Raw genomic sequence first — 23267 nt, 5'->3', positions numbered from 1 at the left:
CATCCATACATTCATCATCAAATTTGCTTAAGACAGATCAGGGTGATGAGGGTCAGAGTCTATGCCAGCAGCATTAGACACAAGGCAGGAACTGAATGTGAATTTAATCCAAAAACTTGCTGTTCAGTATCAAAATCAAGGGATTATAATGTTCAGATTAATTCTTCACATACCATTTACCTTACAGAAGGCTAAAAACTTTACTCTTTTTTTTATCTACGTTTCTTAATTTTAAATTTGTATGATTTGATTTAAAAGTGAGAAAGGAAAACAGAAAGAAGTATATTTTTTCATACCAATAATTATAAGTCTAGCTGTTTGGAACAGTTGCTCATCACTCCATGTAGGATGTTCAGCCTTCAGGATATCACAGATGCGGTTGTGTTCCCGAAGCCAGAGAGTGGCATACATCCCAAGGCCTGGAAGTAGGCCAAATAACTCCTGTCCAATGGCCATACGATGTTCAGTAGGAGTATGTGGTGGATAACTCATGTTTATTTGAGCTTCGGCTGCTGTTGGAGGGTAAATTTCTCCATTCACTACCTAAGAAATGGAGACAATAAACAGACATCAATAATTAGCTAATATGTCAATATAACTGATGTATAAACAATACTTCTGTAAATTCCTGTAATGTGACTAGATGATAAATCGACATAAATGGGTATATATAAGATGCAGAGTTGATGGACTGACTGACTGATTCACTCACTCCCTCAACAAAAACACCATTTCCCATTTACTTAAAACATGGGAAATTTGACAGGATGGTATATCTAAGGCATTAGGTAACTGGAAAGGACGTTTTGATATATCAGTATTTAAGGGGTAAAAACTCTCCCCCTACAACAGAAAAACTAAATTCCCCAAAATCTCAAAAATGCCTTGATGGATTTGATTGAAATTTAGTGACATAATAGGAAAAAGAAATTTAGCCGACAAATAAGCTGTCGATAATAAAGCTGTAATGAGTGTGGTATTCTTAGGTGATGTGTCTTTTTTTTGCCTCAGCTGTGATCCCATGGAGATATAGGCCGTGCAGTTCATGCCAATAAATGCCACAAACACAACACCACCATTGTACAAGCTGATGCTGTAATCATGCAGAGAAACGGGGCTGGTGGTGAGTATTAAAGGGCAGTTTCCCTACACAAAAGAAAGAGACGAAGTGACGAACTGTGTGGAAAATGAGATGTGAAGTGGACGAAGGGGAAACTCAAAAGACATGTTTAGCAAGTGGTCTCTTTGAGTACATGCAGTACTACCTGTTCTGTCAGCATCTTCTTATTCCTCACAATGCGGTATAAAATACATTTAAATTCAATCCAGATTGGATTATCAAGTGGTCTTATATACATAAACTTCAAAGAAAAGGGACCTGGGTGGACCACATATTGGTCATAAAATACATGCAATATTGTGGAGAACTGAGGTGTTCCCTTCAAGGTCAGACTGTGATGTGTTGCTTTGCCTTGGTCAGTTTCAATGCTTGCACAGCTAAAGAGGTCCTTGATGGACACAACATAGAGGAGGTTGATATTGTACAATGTTCACAATATTATACTGTTCTTTTCTGTACAATGCTTACAATATTCAGTTCATAACATGGACTAAGTAAGTGAGCAGCCTGTAAATATCAATGCTGCATGCAATAAGTTAAAAAACACAATTTAGTGTATTGCATTTGATCTTAACCCTCCAAAACTTTGCAGTGGTACAGGATTACAGATCAAAGTGTTACATTCAAATCTGACTGAAGCTACAACCTTTACAGGATCTGTTACAGGGTGAAATTACATTTATACCAAAAATTCCCATTATAATAACAAGTCTTTATGTTTATAATTGCACTTTCTCACTACTCAAAGTGCTGTCCACATAGGTAGGACTCTGGAGGAGAACCCATGATCTCCTAGTGCAAAACAGCAGTGGTAGGGGTGGGGTTTGATTAGTCTTCAAATTTTGTTGGGTTATAAATTGATCTGTTTGTATGGAATGATTACAATGAAAATTAATAAAATAAAAATTAAAAAAAAAAAAGACAGCAGTGGTACCACTGCACCATTCCTATTACTTACCTGATTGAATTCAAAATAAATACAGTTTCCTCTAAAACTGTATTTTGCAATAACCATCAACAAAAGCCAAGTCACTAGGAAAAGCAGGGATTGATCTATGGCAGGAATGTTTTAGTCATGTGCAATTGTACGCAGCATAATAATGCCTCACAATAAATCCAAGGGTTCATATCCCTGCATAGAGTTTGCATGTCCTCCTCCAGTCCGCATGGGTGCTCCAGTATCCTCTCCTAGTTCAAAGACTTGCAGGTTAGGTGGATTAGTGATGATAAATTGGTTTGTGTGTGTTCGTGTTCACCCGGTGATGGACTAGCACTCTGTCTAGTGATTGCTCCTGCCTTGTGCCCTATTCTTCCTGTGTTAGGCTTCAGCTCCACCACAACCCAGCCCTAGGATTATGCAGGCTTAGAAAGAGGTATGTTATATTCAAGGATAAGGAGCTCCAGTAAACTCATAAAATTAGCCACTAGGCAAAAAAATAGTGCATACAGATAAGCACTCAATTACTTACACAGTACTTCTGATACATCCCATTAACCCTCGGCACTACAATCGAGGCACACTGTCTTAGGAAATTTCCTTAGTGAAGCTGGGTAACACAGTTGGTTTGACAATGAAATCAAAAGTAAAAATTTTAGAAGCTGTTCTATTTTTTCCTCAAAAAAAATCTCTACAATAACAAGTGTTTAAAAACTGATATTATAAATCCGTTCTGATGAGACAATATATTACTTTTCAATGAGGAACTAGAACTAATTATCCATTCCGTCATCAGATAAACCTAATTCAGGAATACACCTATTTGTGGGAAAGAATAAAATACTGTATTCATTTACATGTTTTATCTCTTTTCCAATATATGGTATTATAGCTACACATTTTTTTTTACTTATATGGCTTCCAGCATTTTAAATAACCAACCTTCTTTTCTTTACCAGAGCAGGCTCTCCATAATGGTGTTTTGTAAAAATTACTATCTGTACCAAAGGCCAGAGTCTTTTGGAATGTTAGCTTTGTCAAAGTTTATTCCAGTTTCTCCTTTCCAATATACAGGAGTATGTTTTGATGCTAAATTCATAATCCCATATTACAGTAAATAGCTAGATGCTTCCTCTTCCCTACAGCCTTCCTTTAGGTAGTTTTTCTCTTTTTTGCACTGCACCTGTTATACAGTATACTGTATTAGATTTCTTGATTTATGACTACTTTATTTGTTCTGAGTGTTCAATTAGAATTTTGCTTTGTTTTCTTAAACCCTTCAGCACTGTTATTCTTAATCTCACTATCTCAAATTCTAAGTGTATATTTTTAAAAAAACAAACAAATTTCCAAATAACTGACTTCAACCATCATCAAGTTAACGGACTGCTCACTGGAGTGCACAAAGACAGCCAAAACTTGCAAGGACTCAAAGGAATGATAAGAAATAACAATCAAGAGTTGGGAAAAATGGCAAATACCCAAAGGAATAGAGGACCTTACAAAAAATGTTTTGGTTAAAAAATGAAAAACACTTCATTTTAAAATCTAGAGGCTTATTTAATCTTGGTTTAATCCTGTGGCAAATATTTTCTACCACTTTGAAATAAATTAAAGATGTTTGTTAAAGAGTCACATAAAACAGCACTAAGTAGAATTCTTTTCGTTCATGCAATTTTTTTTGTGAATATAAAAACAGGTTATACAAGAGACAGTTGCTAAATGGAGATGGGGCTGTTGTGTATTTTATTGTCAATTTTCAATATTCTCTTCTAGAATACTTACATATTTCCCAATTGTCTGCAGTTGCTAACTTTTACTCATGGATTACTGACTGTTTTGAAACTATCTTCTAACCCTTCCTACCGTGAGAGACTATAGTCCTCTCCTATGAGATTCAGTTCCAGGAATACCAATACTAAAAGGATTATAACAGAGATTCCCAAATAAGCCAAAAATCTTTTTTGGCAGGACTGAGGGCTGAGTATGTAGTAATATGACCTAAGAAATGAAAATCCAAACAAGAATTGAGGCATGTGTAAACTTAAAATGTGCAGGTGAAAAAGTCTTAACTCATTGTTGCCATGAAGATGCTAGTCATTTGGATTATTTCCACCCTCTTCCTGCATATTCATCACACCACGTCACACTACTCTCTGGTACTGCATAATTTGTGCACATTTTCAGAATCAGAATAACTAATTTACTAGAAAGGCATTTTTTTAAATTGAGGAGGACACAGCCTTTGTGCACATGTAAAACAAACACTTACCCAAAGTTTGAGTGAGACATACTGCCTTACTATTCTTATTTAAATTAACATTCACACATGTAATTTCACCCCCCATCACTCATATTCCTTATTGTTCTAATTTGGAAGAGGTGAAGCCACAACATGAATTATCCTCTCAAATGGCACAGTCACCCGAGTGAGTTATAAAAACCAACTGCTGCCAGAGCGTTATGGCTGTGGCACTGCCCAGCACTAGCTGTTGTGTTCTGTGACCCTCCCTTGGTCTCATTTTTGTGGACTGCTTGATATTTTGTGTGGAATTTTACTTTGTTCTTGTCTCTTTGTTATTTGCCTTGTGCTTTATGTGTCTTTTTGGAGAATTTTTTTTTTTTTGGTTAGGACTACTAGTATGATTTGGCTTTGAATTTAATTTTAGTTTTGAATTTTGTACATTTTATTTGGATTTGTCTGTTTTCTCAATCATATTGGTTTATATTTATAACTTGTATTCTTGAGTCACTATTACTGTATTTTGATTATTAATATTTTGTTTTTCAATTTAATTGGTTTGCTGATCATTTCTATATTATTGGCTTATTATTTAGTTATTTATTTAATACAGAATTCTTAATTTGATGTAATAATTAATAAATTACGTGTATATTTGTGGCTTTTTGAGTTTTACCCCTCCTGTCTGGAACAAAACATAACTGAACCAATAGGTGTGATGCTAACTACAAAATAACATTTTAGTTCATCTTGATATTTTGTATTATGTGTTACATTGACATGAATAGCACAGGTGTACCATACAAAGCTGTTCATAAGTATACTTTGGGCCAAAGTCTAATGACTGAGTTTATAGTATTATTTAAGGCTGTATGTTCTAAATATTTCGGTAAACAGAGGTGCTCAGCTGTCACTGATCACCATTTGCTGGTGCACTGGCTCAGAAACATGGACTGCTTGCTACACAGATCATGAAAACCTTAACAGCTACAGTATTTAGGGTGTTTTGGGATGACAATTGAATGCTTCCGTTTGGAAAGAATTCAGCTCTCACCTCTGGAGCAGTTTCTCCTACTTCTTGGTAGACCTTAAGGATATGGAGTCTCAATGGACTCTGATTAGGACCCTAGCAGAGCAGGCTGTATTCAAAAGTAACAATAAATCTGTTGGTATGCAAAAGCCAATAAGAGAAGCTGTTTAATTGAAGAAAAACACCTTTTGAGTAATGTTAGCAAGAGGGTCTCCATATGTGACCTGAGGGATACCAGCACACCAGTGACAGAAGATGCTTAAGTGGTTAAAACAAAGAAAGGCCCATGTCTGGGTGAGATTGAAAGTCCTTCTTCATGGCTTCACTAGATCAGATGACTCAAAAGAGGAAGGTGAGACCTCAGCTGGGGATATCGTTAAAAGGTAGAAGAGGAAAATTGATCACCTTAGTTTAACTGAATGGATACAAAGTTTTGTTTTAGGCTTTACAATTTTACTATTGTGTTAAATTTATTTTCTCAGTTATTTAAGATAATGAGCACTATCTTCCTTATCATATCTTAACATAAGGCCAACCAATATAAACTTCTGCCAGAGATGTCATAATGCTTAGTACGCTTTCTCCTTCTTAATGGTTAAGATTAGAATGCAATTCAAGCAAAAATTAACATCACATTATGCAAAATCTGAACACCTTTACAATTCAAACACTTTATGACATATAATACATTTGGAAATGTCTTTCTGCTACAAAACTGCTTCAAAGTAAAAAAAGATAATGAGATAAAACAGTTCCTCATGTTTAAGGGTAAATTAGGCACTCAAAACCATCCATCTCTTTTGTTTACATATTTCTGCTTTGAGAATTCTTTTTAGGAGCACAACATTTCTTTTGTCTAGCATAGTGCCAGGCAGTGCAAATAAGGATAATGGGCCCTATGTGTACCACTCTCTAAAAGCCTATTTCTAAACAAATGTATATATATGCCTGCTTTGTATTTACACAATTTAAAAAATCTAAATATTATGAAGACGAAAAGTCAACTGTATGGCTATTAGAAGTCTCTAACTTCAGAGACATAGTATATCAATATGACTACTTACATGTCCTTTTGTAGATTACAGTAAAAAATGATAATTTTAACATTGCATTTTTGTATATTGTGCCAATATTTAACTACAAATAATAATTACTCTGCGGTGGGCTGGCACTGTGCCCGGGGTTTGTTCCTGCCCTGTGCTGGCTGGGATTGGCTCCAGCAGACCCCCGTGACCCAGTGTTAGGATATAGCGGGTTGGAGAATGACTGACTGACTAATAAATACTGGATATTAATTCTCAAGTGTCAGATTGTTAAAATCATTAAATATGAATTGTGTTTTGAATACAGAGATTATTATATGATGGATAATCAATACATATTACAGTAAAATGAATAATAAAATAAAATCTAACACACAGACCACCGATTTCTCCACCATACAGTAAAAACTAAATACATTTCTGTCAAAATTCTGCAGTAATAATAATTGCACATATAAATAGCAGAATAACTAAAAAACATATTTACCCTGAATTTCATTTTGCCATCTTTTAGAAGTCTGAGATTTAGCTGGCGTTCTAGGTTATCTCCATAAATGTGGCTTGCATCCACCTGAAATAATACATTTTATGTTACAAAGAACCGTAACAGATATTAAAGTCCCAATACAAGACTTTACATAAATTGTAATCAGAAAAAAGGTCAAAAGAATTCCATGTTCCTAAGAGACACCCTTAAACTTAAATGTTGTTTGTGTTAAGTTTCTGCTTTCATATGAAATGAATTTTTCATTTTCAGTATCACAATTTTTAATAGTATATTGAGGAATATTAACTGTACCATTTAAAGAGTCCTAGATATGTAATCACATAATGTAGTTGAGTAACCAAATAACCATTATGAACTACAAAGCATCATTATCTACTGACAATGTATGTAGCTAACATATTTAATACATGAACCAGCTCCATCCTTTGTGCCAATTCCTATTGATATCATTTGCTGTGCCTGCTTACTGTATCTAAAATTTTATAATATGAAAGGGCTATTGACTTAGGAGACCATATATAGAAGTGGTTAAACATGTAAGATTTAACAGTAAATGTGTGTTACCAAAGAGGCGTAAAAACTGGAGGGAATTCATCAGTAAAAGAGAATGAACCCTTCAGTTTAAGAAATACGAAAGGGAATGGACTGAACCAAAATACAAGACGCAGGAGAAATACCAAGAGACAGGTGCTAGTTTGAATACTGGAAATGTCAAAAGAAAAAAAATGTAAGACACCAAAACTGAAATGCTATGAATGTAGTCAAATACAATGGAGATCATAAGCTGAAAATTCTAACACTGACTTGTGTTTCTTTCCCACGCCTAACATGAACACGAAGATTGTTTTAAGAAAAGCGAACTGATGCTAGGAAATTGACTTCTGCGCCACCATATTTTATAGACCAAAAGAAATGACCTAACATGCCATGTGACTTCTGCATAATGTGACTGGCAAACAGTAAATAATATGGCTACAGCCATGTAATAAAATGGTAGGAATCACTGCAAGAAATTCATATAAAATGACTCCGTGATGATGGTACCATCAAGACATTAAGTGAGTCCAGGGAGATCTAATAATCCAGCAGCCTTTTCAAGCAAAATTCAAGATGTTATTATCCTTTATCACTGATCAACGACTATATAAAATAACCATGTCAAGGATACTTATTAACAAATTGCAATTCTAACTGCACTACACCAAAACAGGTAATAGTGTAATATTGGTAGAATGTGAATGATGCTTATATAATATTTATCTGAAATGCTGTTTAATTTTAAGACAACTAGTTTACATCAATATATCTTATAGCTGGTCCTAGAAAACCACAGTGGCTGCTGGATTTCATATCATGTTAATTTTTAATGTGAGGAGAATTTTTTTTAATCTACCTTCTCTTTTGATTAGATGACACGTCTGTTTTCATTTCCCAGCAAAGTGTGTTTGGAAAAATGTGTGACTTGCTTATGCATAATATTTTGAATAGATACACAACTTTTCAACTGATCTAACTATGTCTATAGGTTTTCACTCAGTAATAGAATCTATATATATAATTTACTAAGCAGCTGACAGGGCACGCAAGACAACCATGGGATACGCACGACATAGCCACGCCCGCCAACTCACAGAGACCCGCCCACCAACTCTAACACCATGGGATACAATGACAACTCACAGAGCCACGCCCACCAACTCTAAGAGCATGGGACGAGAACGCCTGCCCGCACGCCCGCCTGCCTGTTACCAGCACCCCACCCACCAACTCTAAGACCATGGGATACGACGACAACTCACAGAGCCATGCCCACCAACTCTAAGAATTCACTAAGTCCAAGACAAGCAAGACGCACGCAAGACAGAGTCCCACCCACCAACAATTCACTAAGCAGCTGACCATGGCACACGTACGACAGAGCCACGCCCGCCAACTCACAGAGCCCCGCCCACCAACAATTCGAGCGAGAGCAAATGCATTTGCCAAGAATGCGTTCATTAATCAAGAACTAAAGTCGGAGGTTCGAAGACGATCACATATTGTCGTAGTTCCGACCATAAACGATGCCGACTGGCGATCCGGCGGAGTTATTCCCATGACCCGCCAGGCAGCCAACCGGGTAACCAAAGTCTTTGGGCTCCGGGGAGTATGGTTGCAAAGCTGAAACGTAAAGGAATTGATGGAAGGGCACCACCAGGTGTGGAGCCTTTCGCTTAATTTGACTCAACACGGGAAACCTCACCCGGCCCGGACACGGAGAGGATTGACAAATTGATAGCTCTTTCTCGATTCTGTGGGTGGTGGTGCATGTCCGTTCTTAGTTGGTGGAGTGATTTGTCTGGTTAATTCCGATGACGAACGAGACTCCCTCCTGCTAAATAGTTACGTGACAAAAGAGAGGTAGGCGTCCAACTTCTTAGAGGGACAAGTGGCTTTCAGCCACGTGAGATTGAGCAATAACAGGTCTGTGATGCCCTTAGATGTCCGGTGCTGCACACACGCTACACTGAATGGATCAACGTGTGTCTACCCGGCGCCGAGAGGCATGGCTAAGCCGTTGAACCTCATTCATGATGGAGACCGGGACTTGCAATTGTTCCCCACGAACGAGGAATTCCCAGTGAGTGCGGGCCATACGCTCGCACTGATTAAGTCCCTGCCCTTTGTAAACACCCCCTGTCGCTACTACCATGGTCGGGTGACTTGGTGGATTATATATAGAAAAGCAGCCGGGACCGCAAAGAACAATGATAAGTCAACGTGGCTCAGAGCTGCATGTGGACTGTAGCAGAGACGAAAGCGACTGAGGCGGTGTTTGGAAAATGAACAGTCAACGAGACTCACAGGTGCATGTGGACTGTACACAGACGAAAGCGACTCAGGTAAGGAGTTGGGGGCGGGCACATGAGCAGGCAGTGTGTACTGAACGATGACTAAGAGATGACTAAGAAATCAGCAGACTAGAATGGCGGAGGGGCCGGGGCGGAGGGGGCGGAATGGGCGTCCTTCCCCTCTCCTCCTGTTCCGCCTTCCATGCCGTCTAGCCCCGTCCCTCGATCTGGAAGGTGGAGGCGCTATGGCGGTCCTCCAGTTTTCAGTCACGGACAATTGTATATTGCCCTCTCCAGAGTTTCATCTTTTCATTCACCTACAGTCGTATTCTTAAACCCAACCCATTTGGACAACTGTGTCTTTCAGGAAGTGTTCACCAATCAATACATAATTATGCAGCGCGGGTTGGCTAGTGCTTAATAATGAGCAAACACAGAAAAGAAAAAGGGAAGCTTATGATGTTTGGTTAACTCTAAAAGTTTAACATGAAACATCAGAATAACTCATTAATTGGTGGACACAATATTCACAATAATTTTAATGTATTTCATTTGAAAAAGTAAAATCATATACTGTATATACTGTTTAGTAATTTCTTATGTTACAGCCTTGAAATAGCAAATCAGCTTCCTAATACAAGAAGATAAATACAGGAACTGACATCTATTTAAAAACTATTTTTAGCACCATTTTAAGGTAAACTTTAAAAAAAATGTAGATTTCTTAACAGTGTGCTCCTAGTTGTATTTAAATGAGGTTAAAATAAAAAGTACAATCCTAGAACTGAAATGAATCGAAGATCTCCTATAACAGCATTTGCAAGTCCCTAAAAAACATACTAAACAAATTAATCAGGAGATAAGTGGTCTTACAGATTCTAAGGATCGTTATAAATTGCACAATTTACATTACATTTCCAAAAAATAGGTTTTAAAAAGTTGTGCAAAATATATGTAACCTACAAAAAAAGGAATAATTACCCCATGACCCAAACCTTTCGTGAAACCTCTTCCCATTCGGTTATGGGTCTTGAAGAACTGGTGAGTAAAATGCTGAGCAAAGAATGCAAACATTAGATTGGTTCCTTGTGGATCTGGAATGAATTCTTTTCTTACTAAGAACTTTTCAACAATTATATTAGGATCCGGTAATTCTGCCTTTCCTTTAAGAGAAAAATAAAACAAAACACAGCAAAGAAACTTCATGTAGTATATGTGTACCAAATTTCAGGTCAAACTGTTTGGGAGCTACAGGTGATTTAAAATCCTGGACAGACAAACGAACAGCCACGGTAGCGTATTTTATATATAGATGATACAAAATGGCTAAGATCAACAACAGAAGGTAAATCACACCTTAATACACAGAATAAGTAAAATAGAGAGACACTGTTGGAGTGAAAAGCTACGTATTGCAGAAATACACCTAAACAAAAGTTGTTGATTGCTACAACACAGATATCTTAAATTGAATGTGACAAGATATATCCAAATTTAAAAGGATTAACTGGAAAAAAGAGAGAATTTAATTTGTTCAAAAATCAATTTACCTTAACCATTGTACTATTTATTATTTATTACCTAATGTGCAAGCAGAAAATGTATACAACATACTGTACTTAGACAACCATTAGTTCAGAGTAAGAATTTTTTTTTATTTTTTAGACATTTATTAGTTTAGTGATATGTCATATTCTAAATAAATTGTTCAATATTTACCAAGGATGACAAGAGAAGCTAAACATTATTGTTAAGCAAACTACCGTAAATTCAAGTTTTAGGAATGTACAGAAGTTTTAGGCTTCTTTTGAGTGGTGAAAATCTTGCTTCAATAGATTTCAGACCAAATTATCTTGCAAATTATCAGCAAATTAGATTTAGTATAGATTTTCAAATCAGATTATATGCAATACAAATGTCACATCAGCAAGCAGGAAACCACAGATGTTACATTTTGCCATAAACAACAAAAAAAAATAATCAAGGACAAAGCTTGCTGTATACCAAAAATATATAAAGGAAAACACAGTTTTGAAAATTACAACACTACAACCTAAATTGTGAATTGCTAAAACAGTAAAGAATTATCAGTATATACAAAGCAGCATGTGGAAGAAGTACACGTGAAACAGTGTAAATTTAGGTTTATTATAATAATTATATATGGATTAAAAAATATATTTATTTTACAAGTTTCAGTTTGGGGCGGCACGGTGGCGCAGTGGGTAGCGCTGCTGCCTCGCAGTTGGGAGATCTGGGGACCTGGGTTCGATTCCTGGGTCCTCCCTGCGTGGAGTTTGCATGTTCTCCCCGTGTCTGCGTGGGTTTCCTCCGGGCGCTCCGGTTTCCTCCCACAGTCCAAAGACATGCAGGTTAGGTGGATTGGCGATTCTAAATTGGCCCTAGTGTGTGCTTGGTGTGTGGGTGTGTTTGTGTGTGTCCTGCGGTGGGTTGGCACCCTGCCCAGGATTGTTTCCTGCCTTGTGCCCTGTGTTGGCTGGGATTGGCTCCAGCAGACCCCCGTGACCCTGTGTTCGGATTCAGCGGGTTGGAAAATGGATGGATGGAAGTTTCAGTTTGCTTTGCCAAGTAAAGACTGGGGATTTATCAGCTTTGAAAACACTAAATTCTTACCTGTAGGAATAAAAAATGAAACCATAAAATTGTTGAATTGTTCATTAAAATGTAGTTAAGCAAGGCACACTTTTGGCAAAATTCTTACCTTTGGATCCCATGGGTGTTGGACAGTCTTCAGGCACAGGCGGCAAAAGTCGAGTGTAGTAAGTTACATTAGAGTAAGACTCCCAGTTGATGTATCCATATGCTGAATTATAGGTTGGAGGGCTTGGAATCAAATTTGATCTAACTGGAATAAAAATTAGACACAAATAACTGTCATTGGATAGACTACAACTGAATTCTTTTGACATATTTCAAATATGAAGCACTACATTAAGATTTCTGTTATAAAAAGGTAAAATAATAAGCCTTACATCTAGAACTTACTGGATGTAGCGTCTCTTACCTGCCAGTGAGATATATTGTGATTCATAAGATAAGCCTGAATAATGTTAATGGCATTAGTGACAATAAACTAATGAATATTATACTTTTAATTCTTCTGAAATTAAATTATATTTCTCACTTGTGCAAATGATCATTGGCAATTACAAATTTAAAATACTTTCCAGAATGTTACTTGATCAAAGTAGGACTACAGAAGAAAACGAAAAAGCTAATTTATAGTGAATCAGAGTTTATTTCTAAATTGTGCTTCATACAGTTTGAAATGGATGACCCTTAAGTAACCCCAAAACTGATACAGTACATGTACGTACAAACTGACTGCACATTTTGTTCTTTTTTCTAAAAGAGAATACACTTGTGGGCCGAAATGCTTGAGTGCTATATTCAGTCTATGGGTTTATTCATTTATTGTTTTTGCACACTATTAATGAACCACAAAATGCACTTAAGAAATAAATGACATAAAAAAACAGAAGAGACATACTGTATAAAGATGAATTTTACAACCTTGGAATACTAGAAAGATTTTGATGAGAACAGACCATTCAGTCCAACAAAGTTTGCCACTATTATCCCCTTAATTCCTCCTAAATAACATCAAGTCTAGTTTTGAAGATCCCTAAAGTATGACTGTCTACCACGCTACTTGGTAACTTATTTAATATGTTTGTGGCTCTCTTAGTAACTTCCTATTATTTTTGCAAAATTTGACCTTAACAAGTTCTCAACTGAGTCCCAGTGTTCTTGCTGAAGTTATTGTAAAAGAGTGATTTTCCACTGTACCGATACCTTTCATGATTTCATAATTTTGAACATTTTAATCATGTTACCTCTTAATTTCCTATAGCTTAAATCGAAAAGGCTTGTCTCTTATAATCTTTCCTCATAACGCGTGTCCTGGAATCAGCCATCGTGTTATATAACCTAACATTCTGTTAGCCTTCTTAATGGCTTCTGAACACTGTCTGGAAGTTGATAATGACAAGTTCACAATGACTCCTAAGTTCTTCTCATAAGGTGTACTTTCAATTTTCAGACTTCTTATTGTGTATTCAAATCTAAAATTTCCACTTCTTACGCATAATATTTTATATTTACTTACAATAAATTTCATCTGTCACAAATCTGCCCAAGGCTGTATGCCAGGGCTATTTAATTACAAATTCAGTTCGGCCAGATTTTCAATCCAAGAAATTCAGCTGGGCCAAATATTTTCAGCGGATAATGACAATTTTTAAATTAACACAAATGAATGTATTTAAAAACAAGTCATGTTTATTCATTGTTTCTCTTTTAAATCTGGTCACATCTGACACAGGCACATCAGAAATGTATAAACAACAAAAAAGCTATAACTGAACTGAATCTGAGGAAGCAGCAATACTTTTTTTCCCACTTTTGAAATAAACAAACATTTTGCTCACATCTGACCCAGGTACATCTCAAAGTGCATAAAAATAAAAGTGCCCAGTATTAGCAATAACATTTGTTTCCCTTTTGAAATATCAGATCCTCCCCCATTTTAAAGGGGTGGTCATGACAGGCAAGGGCTTTTTTTTTCATAGAACTTATACTATTTCACTCACACGGTTTTATCACTCATATGACAAAGATTAAATTTTAAGTTCCACAACAAAGCCTTTCCTGGTGAAATTATTTCCCTGTCCCCCAGAAAAAGACTACCTGAGTAAATGTTTAAGAGCAAGGCTGCATGTATGGCATAAAAGTGAATTAGTACATTTATTTTAAAACATCTTTGTACAGAGTTCTTATAATTATTACTCATTTTTTGAACTAAATCTTATTTTACATTTTTCTTTCTTGATGACTTCCTGTTGAAGAATTTATTGGTAACATAACATATAGTGCACATGCCAAAATGACTCAAGTAACAAGTAACAAAAGTGGCATTTTTCGATGCTATTTTAACAAAGTTTAATGTCCGCCATCAATCACAGAGCAGCCAAGTAAAGTGACAATAATACACGTGCAACTTTAAAATGCAGACTTCATCACATCACTGTGTATGCCGAAACAGCGGCATTGTGACTGCTCATACATGTTAACTGACGGACAGGTCGGAATTTTACGTTAAATCAAAAGAGGAACGGCATGCAAAGATACGTGAACACAAGGAGATTGATGACAGTCACACCTTAATGTGCCTGCGCGAAATCAGAAGGGACAACTGAATTCTCGGGGCACAGATATCTTCACAATGGAGGACCTATATGATGGGCAGAGGAATTCAAATGTTTTGCATGCCTACCTTTTGTTTTGATGACTGGTTGCATCATATTCAGCCCTTCGTTCATTATTCTAGCATAACCGTAACCAGCCTCTTGTTGAAATTCATGGCCATCCCCACAGGAGTGCTGTGTACTTATAAATATTTTCCCCGTGCACATTTCCACCTCTGATGTCATTTTCGCCATGACTCCCTCGCACCAGCGATGGATATAAACTAGCCTTTATGCAGTTCATTGATATGCAAGGGAAGCCTGTACCGACACATAGGTCCACATTAAAAAAGGTGTTTTGCATCTATTACGATATAATAGTTTAAAGTTTCAATGATTTTGTTTGCCACTGGCGAACTAAGTAGAAATGATAATCGCCAAACCTATTTTTGGTCTCCTTTGCAATCATTTTAGTTGCAGTCTGGAGCCCTGCTGGGACCATGGGCTGGGCCACTCGGATGTTGTTACTGAGCCACATGTAGTCCAAGGGCTGCTATTTGAATAGGCCTGCAATATGCTGTCCAAGCCCCTCTGTAATGATTTCATGGATTCGAGATTATCTGCCAGTCCTTGGAATCATATACAAACCTAATCAGCCTGTTAACTGTATTCCTATCCTATATATTCCTATCCCTTGTTACTATGAAATACATTCAGCAGATACTTTCATTAAAATGAAGTGCTCAAAAGACCTTGACATGCCTGAATGAATCATCCACAGAGCAGTTAGTTCTGTGGTCACAGCTCAGTTGTGCACAACGATCCCCAAACAGAAACATTGTACATTTTTCTCTTTCTTCAAATTTTCCTCATACTGTTTTTTTTTTTTTTTTTTGCTGTGTTTGTTTTCTGTGGTTTTCAGTGACACCTTTTGCTTATTGCTCATCAACATTTGAAAAACATCCACTGGAATTTAACTCGTTGTCACCCTCCTATAGAAATGGCAGAAACAAAAAAACGACAGCAGTTCACATTAGAAAAAAACACCTGAAATTTTTGAGGCTCTCGATTCTGACAAAAAGAAAAAAGATGTTGCCAGTGAATTCAGAATTTTGCCATTGACACTGTCAACTTTCTTGAAAGACCAAGCAAAAAATAGAAGAAAAATCTTTGGTGCAAACCTTGGGCCTCAGTGCAAACGTATGCAAACTGCAGCATTTGAAGACATTGAAAAAGCCGTTTTTATGTGTTTCTAGTTCAAGAAACATTTCTATTAGTGGGTCACTCATTCAAGAAAAAGCAAAGTCACTGTCTATGTCCTTGGGCCACGAAGATTTTACTACCAGCTGAGGTTGGTGAATTCGCTTTAAGGATCGTTTTGGACTTACAGCGAAAGCAATCTGTGGAGAAGAATCTGCAGTTGCAATTGAAAACGCAAACAAATGGCATGCAGGTGAAATCAGGAAAATCATTTCAGCTTATGAGCCTGAAGACATCTACACTGCTGATGAGACTGGAACCTTCTACCACTTTAGCACTCAAAGGTGATCCAATGTGAAGAGGAAATGGAAAAAATTTAAACAAAGGTTGACAGCTCTACTTGGCTACAATTCAACTGGCAGCCACAAAGTTATTCCTCTCATCACTGGCAAGTCGACCAGTCCTCAATGTTTTAAGCTTGTTACATTCCTTCTCTGCAAGTATAAAGCAAAACAGCGAGCTTGGATGACTCAAGACATTTTGGGAAACTGGCTGTGAAAACTTGACAAGGATATGTGATGCGTGTGTCACCCAAAAACACGAAGCTGAGTCTCAGTACTTTAACAAAACCAGCTTTATTCAGCTTGAAACAGGAACAGCACGGTTATTTATTGTAGCGGGATCTACCGCTCTCCTATACACAGACACAGCAGTCAGGCAGGGTCGTGGCCAGGTTAGTGGCCGAGTAATACTGTTCCTTGCATCACCCATCGACGAAAAGTGCTTTATAGCATGACCGCGATCTGTTTGGATTTGTTTCCACATCGTTCCTCTATAGTGCTGTCAGCCTGCGGTTGCCCCGGCAATGGACAAGCAATCTTCCACAGATGCGACAATCGCGCTTTGGGACGCACTTCAGTGTGTCGTCTTGTTCTGTCCCAAAACAGTTCAGAAATCTCACAATATGAAAAAGAAGAAAAGGAAGATTCTGCTTCTGATTTATAACTATGCTGCCCACAACATGCTTCTGCATTTAGATAATGTTCGCATCACGTTCCTCCCACCCAACTGCACAGCAGTGCTTTAGCCATTGGATTTGGGCATCATTCGCACCCTGAAAGTGCATTATTGCAAGGAAATGCTAAGGAAAAAGCTCGTCCACATAACTTGTAGACAGTAGGATATGAACATTAACATAAAAGAAGCTATTGAAATGATTGCAAACGCCTGGATGCAAATTAAAGAAAGCACTATAGCGACAAATACTCATTACTACGAAATTTTCATAACAGCGAAATATTTTTTAGGTCCCTGGCACTTTGTTGTAACTGAATTTGGCCGGTATATATATTAAAAATAGCACTGGATCTAGCGCATGAGGGTCCCAATTCTGATAACATTCCTTGTACCATAACCCTCTGCTTCCTACATTTAAGCCAATTGTACCCCAGTTTACACACTACACCTTAAATTCCCACCTCTTTTAGTTTCATGCCCAACCTCTCATGTGGTACCTTATAAAATTCTTTCTAAAAGTCAAGACAAATAAAATAATATGCACGAATCTGATCGTATTGTCGCTTACTGATAGAATTCCAGCATGTTAGTAAAACATGACCTCTCTCGCCTGAACCCATGCTTGACTATTCAGTAAATCTCCTGTTTTACCATGTGTTGTTCAATCTTCTTCTTAATAATTCCTTCCTTTCATTTTTTAAAGCATGTTACACTTACTGGCCTATAGTTGCTTAGATTGGCCCAATCAACCTTTTTATATAATGGGATAATATTTGCCATTTTCCAGTGCACAAGGACATCCTAAAAATAGGCGCCAAGGGTTTATATATTGTGGCGAACAGCTGAGGGTGGTACCCAGCCGGGATGCCCGGAAGGACCAAAGGAGGGATTACGCCTCCTCCAGACCACGAGGGGACGGCCACCCTGGTGGCTATGGGGACCTCGGGAAAACAGCATGGAAGCTCAACCCTATAGGGACCCGTGGTCACCGCCAGGGGGCGCCCAGATGTCTGAGGAGCCCTGGCCCTCAGCATTTCCACCACACCTGGAAGTGCTGGGGGGATGAAGACCAGGGACACCCGGAGTGCTTCCGGGTGTACAGCCGGCACTTCCGCCACACCGGCACCTGGAGCACGTCCGGGTGAGAATAAAAGGGGCCGCCTCCCTCCATTCGATAGCTGGAGTCGGGTGGAAGAAGGACAGAGCTCGGAGGAGAGGAGTGGAGACGGACCTGAAGAGAGAGGCATTGGATAAGAGGCCTGGACTTAAGGGTGAATAGTACGGGAGTACTGGGTTGTGTGCTGTCACTTTGTAAATATGTATAATAAACGTGTGTGTGATGTTAAACCTACGGTGTCCGCCTGTCTGTGTCCGGGCTGGCTTCCACAATATGTACTCACAAACTTCCTAAAGCATTGGAAGATAATTTGGTTATTTGGTCCTGGTGATTTGTTATCAGCCTGTTTAATCTAAGCAGCACTTCTCCTTTTACAATTTCCAAATTACTCAGTACCTCCTTAGTAGTTGTAATGGACGGGCACGGCCACTACCTGGCTGGGACGCCAGCAAGGTGGAAGGACCAGGGGAAAGGGCATTGATGTGGCAATACCTCCCCTGGAACACTAGAGGGCAGACCTCCTGGGATGCTGTGGCACCATGGATTCCTGCAGGGCATGTCGGGAGTTTGGTGAAGCCCTGTTGGGTTCTGTGGGGGCCGCCAGAGGGAGATGCAGAGCCCTGTAGAGGACCTCCAGCGCACCTGGGAGTGATTCCAGGTAATAGTGATGAGCCACCTGGAACACCAGGTAATAGTGATGAGCCACCTCATTACTCAAGTAAAGTAAGAGTAACCTGTACAAAAGAATGCTTTGTTTATTTATTCTTCCTTTCCTCACATTATTTAAAACAGGATATAAAGAAAATCCAAAAAAGGAAAGGAAATCTTTATTTAATTTCAGAATTTTTCATTTATAAAAAACTGCAAGTATGTATTGTAAGTTATAACACAATACTCCAGGGACTATTTTGTAAACTTTAAGTTTAATAAAAGTCTGCCAGGTTGAAAGGAAGGAGTTTAATTTAAGAGAGTCTTAAAGGACTGCATTTTTTTATATATTTCAAAGTTTGCAAGAGCTGTTTATTCATGGTTGGCAAATGTTGTCCAGCGATTCTAAACGCTGATTATAATTACAAGTAAATTAGGCATTTTTTGCTTTGTTGAACCTTGCTTGTACATTATGGTGTCTTGGCTATGTGTGTGTGCATGTGTAAATACATACAGTGGATTCAGAAAGTATTCAGACCCCCTTCACTTTCTGCACACTTCACTGTTTGATAAATTTGCCACTTTTGCCAATCAATCTACACTCAATAACCTAAATGTCACTCAGTCAGCCTGCTATATCCTAACACAGGGTCACGGGAGTCTGCTGGAACCAATCCCAGCCAACACAGGGCGCAAGACAGGAACAAATCCCGGGCAGGGTGCCAGCCCAACACAGGACACACACATGGGACAATTTAAAATCGCCAATCCACCTAACCTGCACGTCTTTGTACTGTGGGAGGAAACCGGAGCACCTGGAGGAAACCCACGCAGACATGGGGAGAACATGCAAACTCCACACAGGGAGGACCCGGGAAGCGAACCCAGGTCTCCTAACTGCAAGGCAGTGCGCCACTGTGCCGCCCACCTATAATGATAAAGTAAAAATATTTTCAGAAACGTTAAACATAAAAAAAAATATAACTCTCTTTATTCATATAACTATTCAGATCCTTAATTCAGTACTTTGTAGAAGCCCTTTTGGCAGCAATTACAGCTTCCAATTCATCTTGGGGTTACATCTCTACAAGCACTGCACACCTGGATTTGGCCAGTTTATCCCATTCTTCCTGGCAGATCCTCTCAAATTTCCAAGCCAATCCAAACAGGATTTGTCTCCTATTCTAAATCAGGAGATAAATTGTTATTGCACTTCTGTGGTAGTCAGGAATTGTCGATAACAAACAACATGTTGAGACACAAAGCTGCTCATAATTTTACCTTCCAGTGTACACTGAACCAGAGGTCATGGATCAACTCTATGATTGAATCATCTAAATCATACACTGTATGGACATGCGGGTACACAGAGATGATTATTTGCCAAAGGAACACAACTTGAACTGGTGCTGAATGATGGAGTGCCTGCTGGGCAGACCTAGAAGACTCAGATGGGTAATGAGGGACTACAGTAGTGCAAACATCTATCGGTTGTTTCTGTTCGGGATCAGTTAAACTCTCAGAAGACCTTTATTTGCATCCTGGGAAAGGAAAAGTCTAAATGGACCCTGCTGAAGACACCAGAAGTGGAAATATCTGTAGCCAAACCTTTATGGCAACACTCCTGTAAGAGCCATTTTCCTAGTTCTACTAAATTTATGAATACAGTGAACCCTCGTTTATCACGGTTAATCCGTTCCAGACTCTACTGCAATAAATGAATTTTCGCGAAGTAGGATTTTTTATTTATAATTCGAATATTTTCGCAATTAAAGTATAGAAAACCTGTTTACGACCTTCTAAATACGTTTTTTAACATTATTAGAGCCCTCTAGACATGAAATAACACCCTTTAGTCACTATTACACTCGTATTACCCAATATATTAGACAAAATAAGACCTATTAGATGTTACAAATATCATATTATTATTATTGTACTATACATTTAATTACACACACACACAGTTCTTACACACAACCACTAACCTATGAAGGCACGAGCTCAGTAGGAGAGTCTTCAGGTTGTAAGCTGGAGCGCTGATCGCAGCCTCAGAGGACACAGACGCCCCTGGGAAAACCCCTGAAACAGCTGACAGTCTACCTTCACATTGCTCCTTACCCTTCTTACTTGCGCTATAATGCGCGATAAACCTCTCACATGGTACTCCGCTTACTTAAAAGTATTGTGCAGCGCCTCTCAGCTTTGGAATTAGTTGTTTTGTTTCTCTCTTTCTCTCTCAGACATTCTCTGCTCCTGGCGGAACTGTCATCTCTGACTTGTCATGGAGCACGTTTAAACTTTTGAAAAGAGACAAATGTTTGTTTGCAGTGCTCTGAATAAAGTTTTTTTTTCTACAACCTCCTGTGTCTCTGTGCAAATCTGTGACCCAATCGTGACAAGGTGGTGCAGTATCTTCAGCAGGTGTGTCGTTGTCTTCTTCCGCTGAAGGAGTACTAGGAGTAGGCAGTGGGTGTCTGGGTGCGCGGCTGAAGAACATCTTGATAGGCAGTTGCTGGTGCTGTCTTTTCATATGCGTGAGGAGGCTTTTGTAGGGTATTGCCATCTTTGATCATATCTAAGAGTTTCACCTTCTCCTGAATGGTAATCATCTTCCTCTGGCGCTTAGTCTCATTGTCAGAAGGCTTAGAAAAAGCAGCATAGGAGCCATCGTGGGGCTTAGATAAAAGTTCTCAGAAAGAGCATGCGTAGTGACATAAGCATGTATGAGGAAAAATCGTGATAGAGGGAAGCCGCGAAAGTCGAAGCGTGATATAGCGAGGGATCACTGTATATATCAGATGACAATACATAATCTAAGGGAGGTTCCTATAACCCCCGTAATTGAATTGTATTGGTACATTCTTGCCATTTCTAACTGCTTCAAGTAAACATTATTGTTCAGTTAGTGACATACTTGCCTTGTATAAGGTGTAGAGGCATACAGTTTTTAATCGTGATCGTGCTTGTGCACGTGACCGTGCTTGATGGCCTACGGGCTCTTTGAATGTGTGAAGTAACACGTAAAGAAAACTTGTTTATTTAAGTACCATACCGTACGCTTAAGGCATACAGAAGAAGAAATTAAGAACCTTTAAGTAGAGAAATAACTGAAGTTTTTCAAGAAAAGCTAAGTTTATAGAAGATATATTTTTCTTTTTTTTGCCTTTTATTCTATGTGTAACTTTTCCTTTTATTCTTGTGTGGATTATTTTCTTTTAACTTTCAATAAATATTTTAAAACAAACTTTTGGACTGTGAGAATTCTTTTGACACACGTTTTACCCGTGCCTGACAACACCTTATATATTTCGGCAGCTACAACTCCTAGGACTCTGGATACAAATGGTCACGCTGAAGAGAGAATGCCTTTTCTCTAAATATAGAGTAGCTAGTTTAAGTAGTTTGAACGTGTTGTTAGGATGTCTCCTGATGTCTACATTTGGGTAATAAAAGCAAATGATTTTGTAGTCTGTGTTGTTACTATCTGAAGCATCAGTACTTTTTTTATTTCATAATGTAAGATAAATGTTGTACCACTTCAATTTCATGGATTTATGAACTTTATGAACTGCATTGTAAACCTTGTTTCCCAATATTCACTTATAAATTCAAATTTGAACATTTACTATAGAATATAAGAATACATGAAATGACTAAATTAATTTAAGTCTATTTTTTGTCATCATATTGAAGAACAGCATAATTTTGCTAGCCCTGCTTCGGCAGAAACACATAGGGCCAATATATTAAATTCCACAAACAGTATCATACAACAGATGCAAAAACATACCCATATAAAAAAAGTTAACAGATAATGTGACTGGCTTTCATTTATTTGCAGTTATACACTCTTTAATGCAAAGGAAGTTTTTGTAAGAAGACACCCTAAGGCTTTCAAAAGGAGAAGAAGAAAAAAGAAACGCTTCCTTAACTAAGAAAAGCACCAGCAATGTTATAGTTTTGAGAGACAGCAGTAAATATTGACTGACCTGTTAGCACAGCACGCATAAGTGTGTCTCTGATGAAGCTATGGTTAATTAGACCCCAGAGCCATTTAAAGTTTGTCAAGATGTAGTGGACTGTGTCAGGACTGGGCTTCACAAAATGATGTACCATTGTCCAAAACTCAGCTGGAAAGAACAAATAAAAGGTGTTACTCTGAAATATATTATTTGCTTGATGCATCCATGTTCATCCTTTCATTATCAATTCTGCTTAATCCATTTCAGGTTTGCAGGGGCTGAAGCCCTATCCCATCAGCATCACACAAGCACCAGCCCAGAAAAAACTGACAACATGTAGATGAGAAAAGCCAACACAGGCATATGCAAAATATGGAATCCTCTGATAAAGCATTGTGCAAG

At 38.2% G+C, this 23267-nt stretch overlaps 1 protein-coding gene across 1 annotated transcript in view; it reads right to left on the bottom strand.

The window, feature by feature from the left end:
* ptgs1 (prostaglandin-endoperoxide synthase 1) overlaps positions 1–23267 on the bottom strand; it is a 65827-nt gene that overhangs the window by 3912 nt on the left and 38648 nt on the right. The window contains exons 4-8 of the mRNA XM_028809232.2: positions 22893–23033; positions 12434–12577; positions 10693–10874; positions 6860–6943; positions 297–543 (exon numbers count right to left, since the gene is read on the bottom strand). Of these exons, the coding sequence (XP_028665065.1) occupies positions 297–543; positions 6860–6943; positions 10693–10874; positions 12434–12577; positions 22893–23033 (798 nt within the window). The remainder of the gene's footprint in view (positions 1–296; positions 544–6859; positions 6944–10692; positions 10875–12433; positions 12578–22892; positions 23034–23267) is intronic.

This window comes from Erpetoichthys calabaricus, chromosome 9, assembly GCF_900747795.2.
Source record: "Erpetoichthys calabaricus chromosome 9, fErpCal1.3, whole genome shotgun sequence".
NCBI lineage: Eukaryota > Metazoa > Chordata > Cladistia > Polypteriformes > Polypteridae > Erpetoichthys > Erpetoichthys calabaricus.
This window is presented reverse-complemented; position numbering and strand designations above follow the sequence as displayed.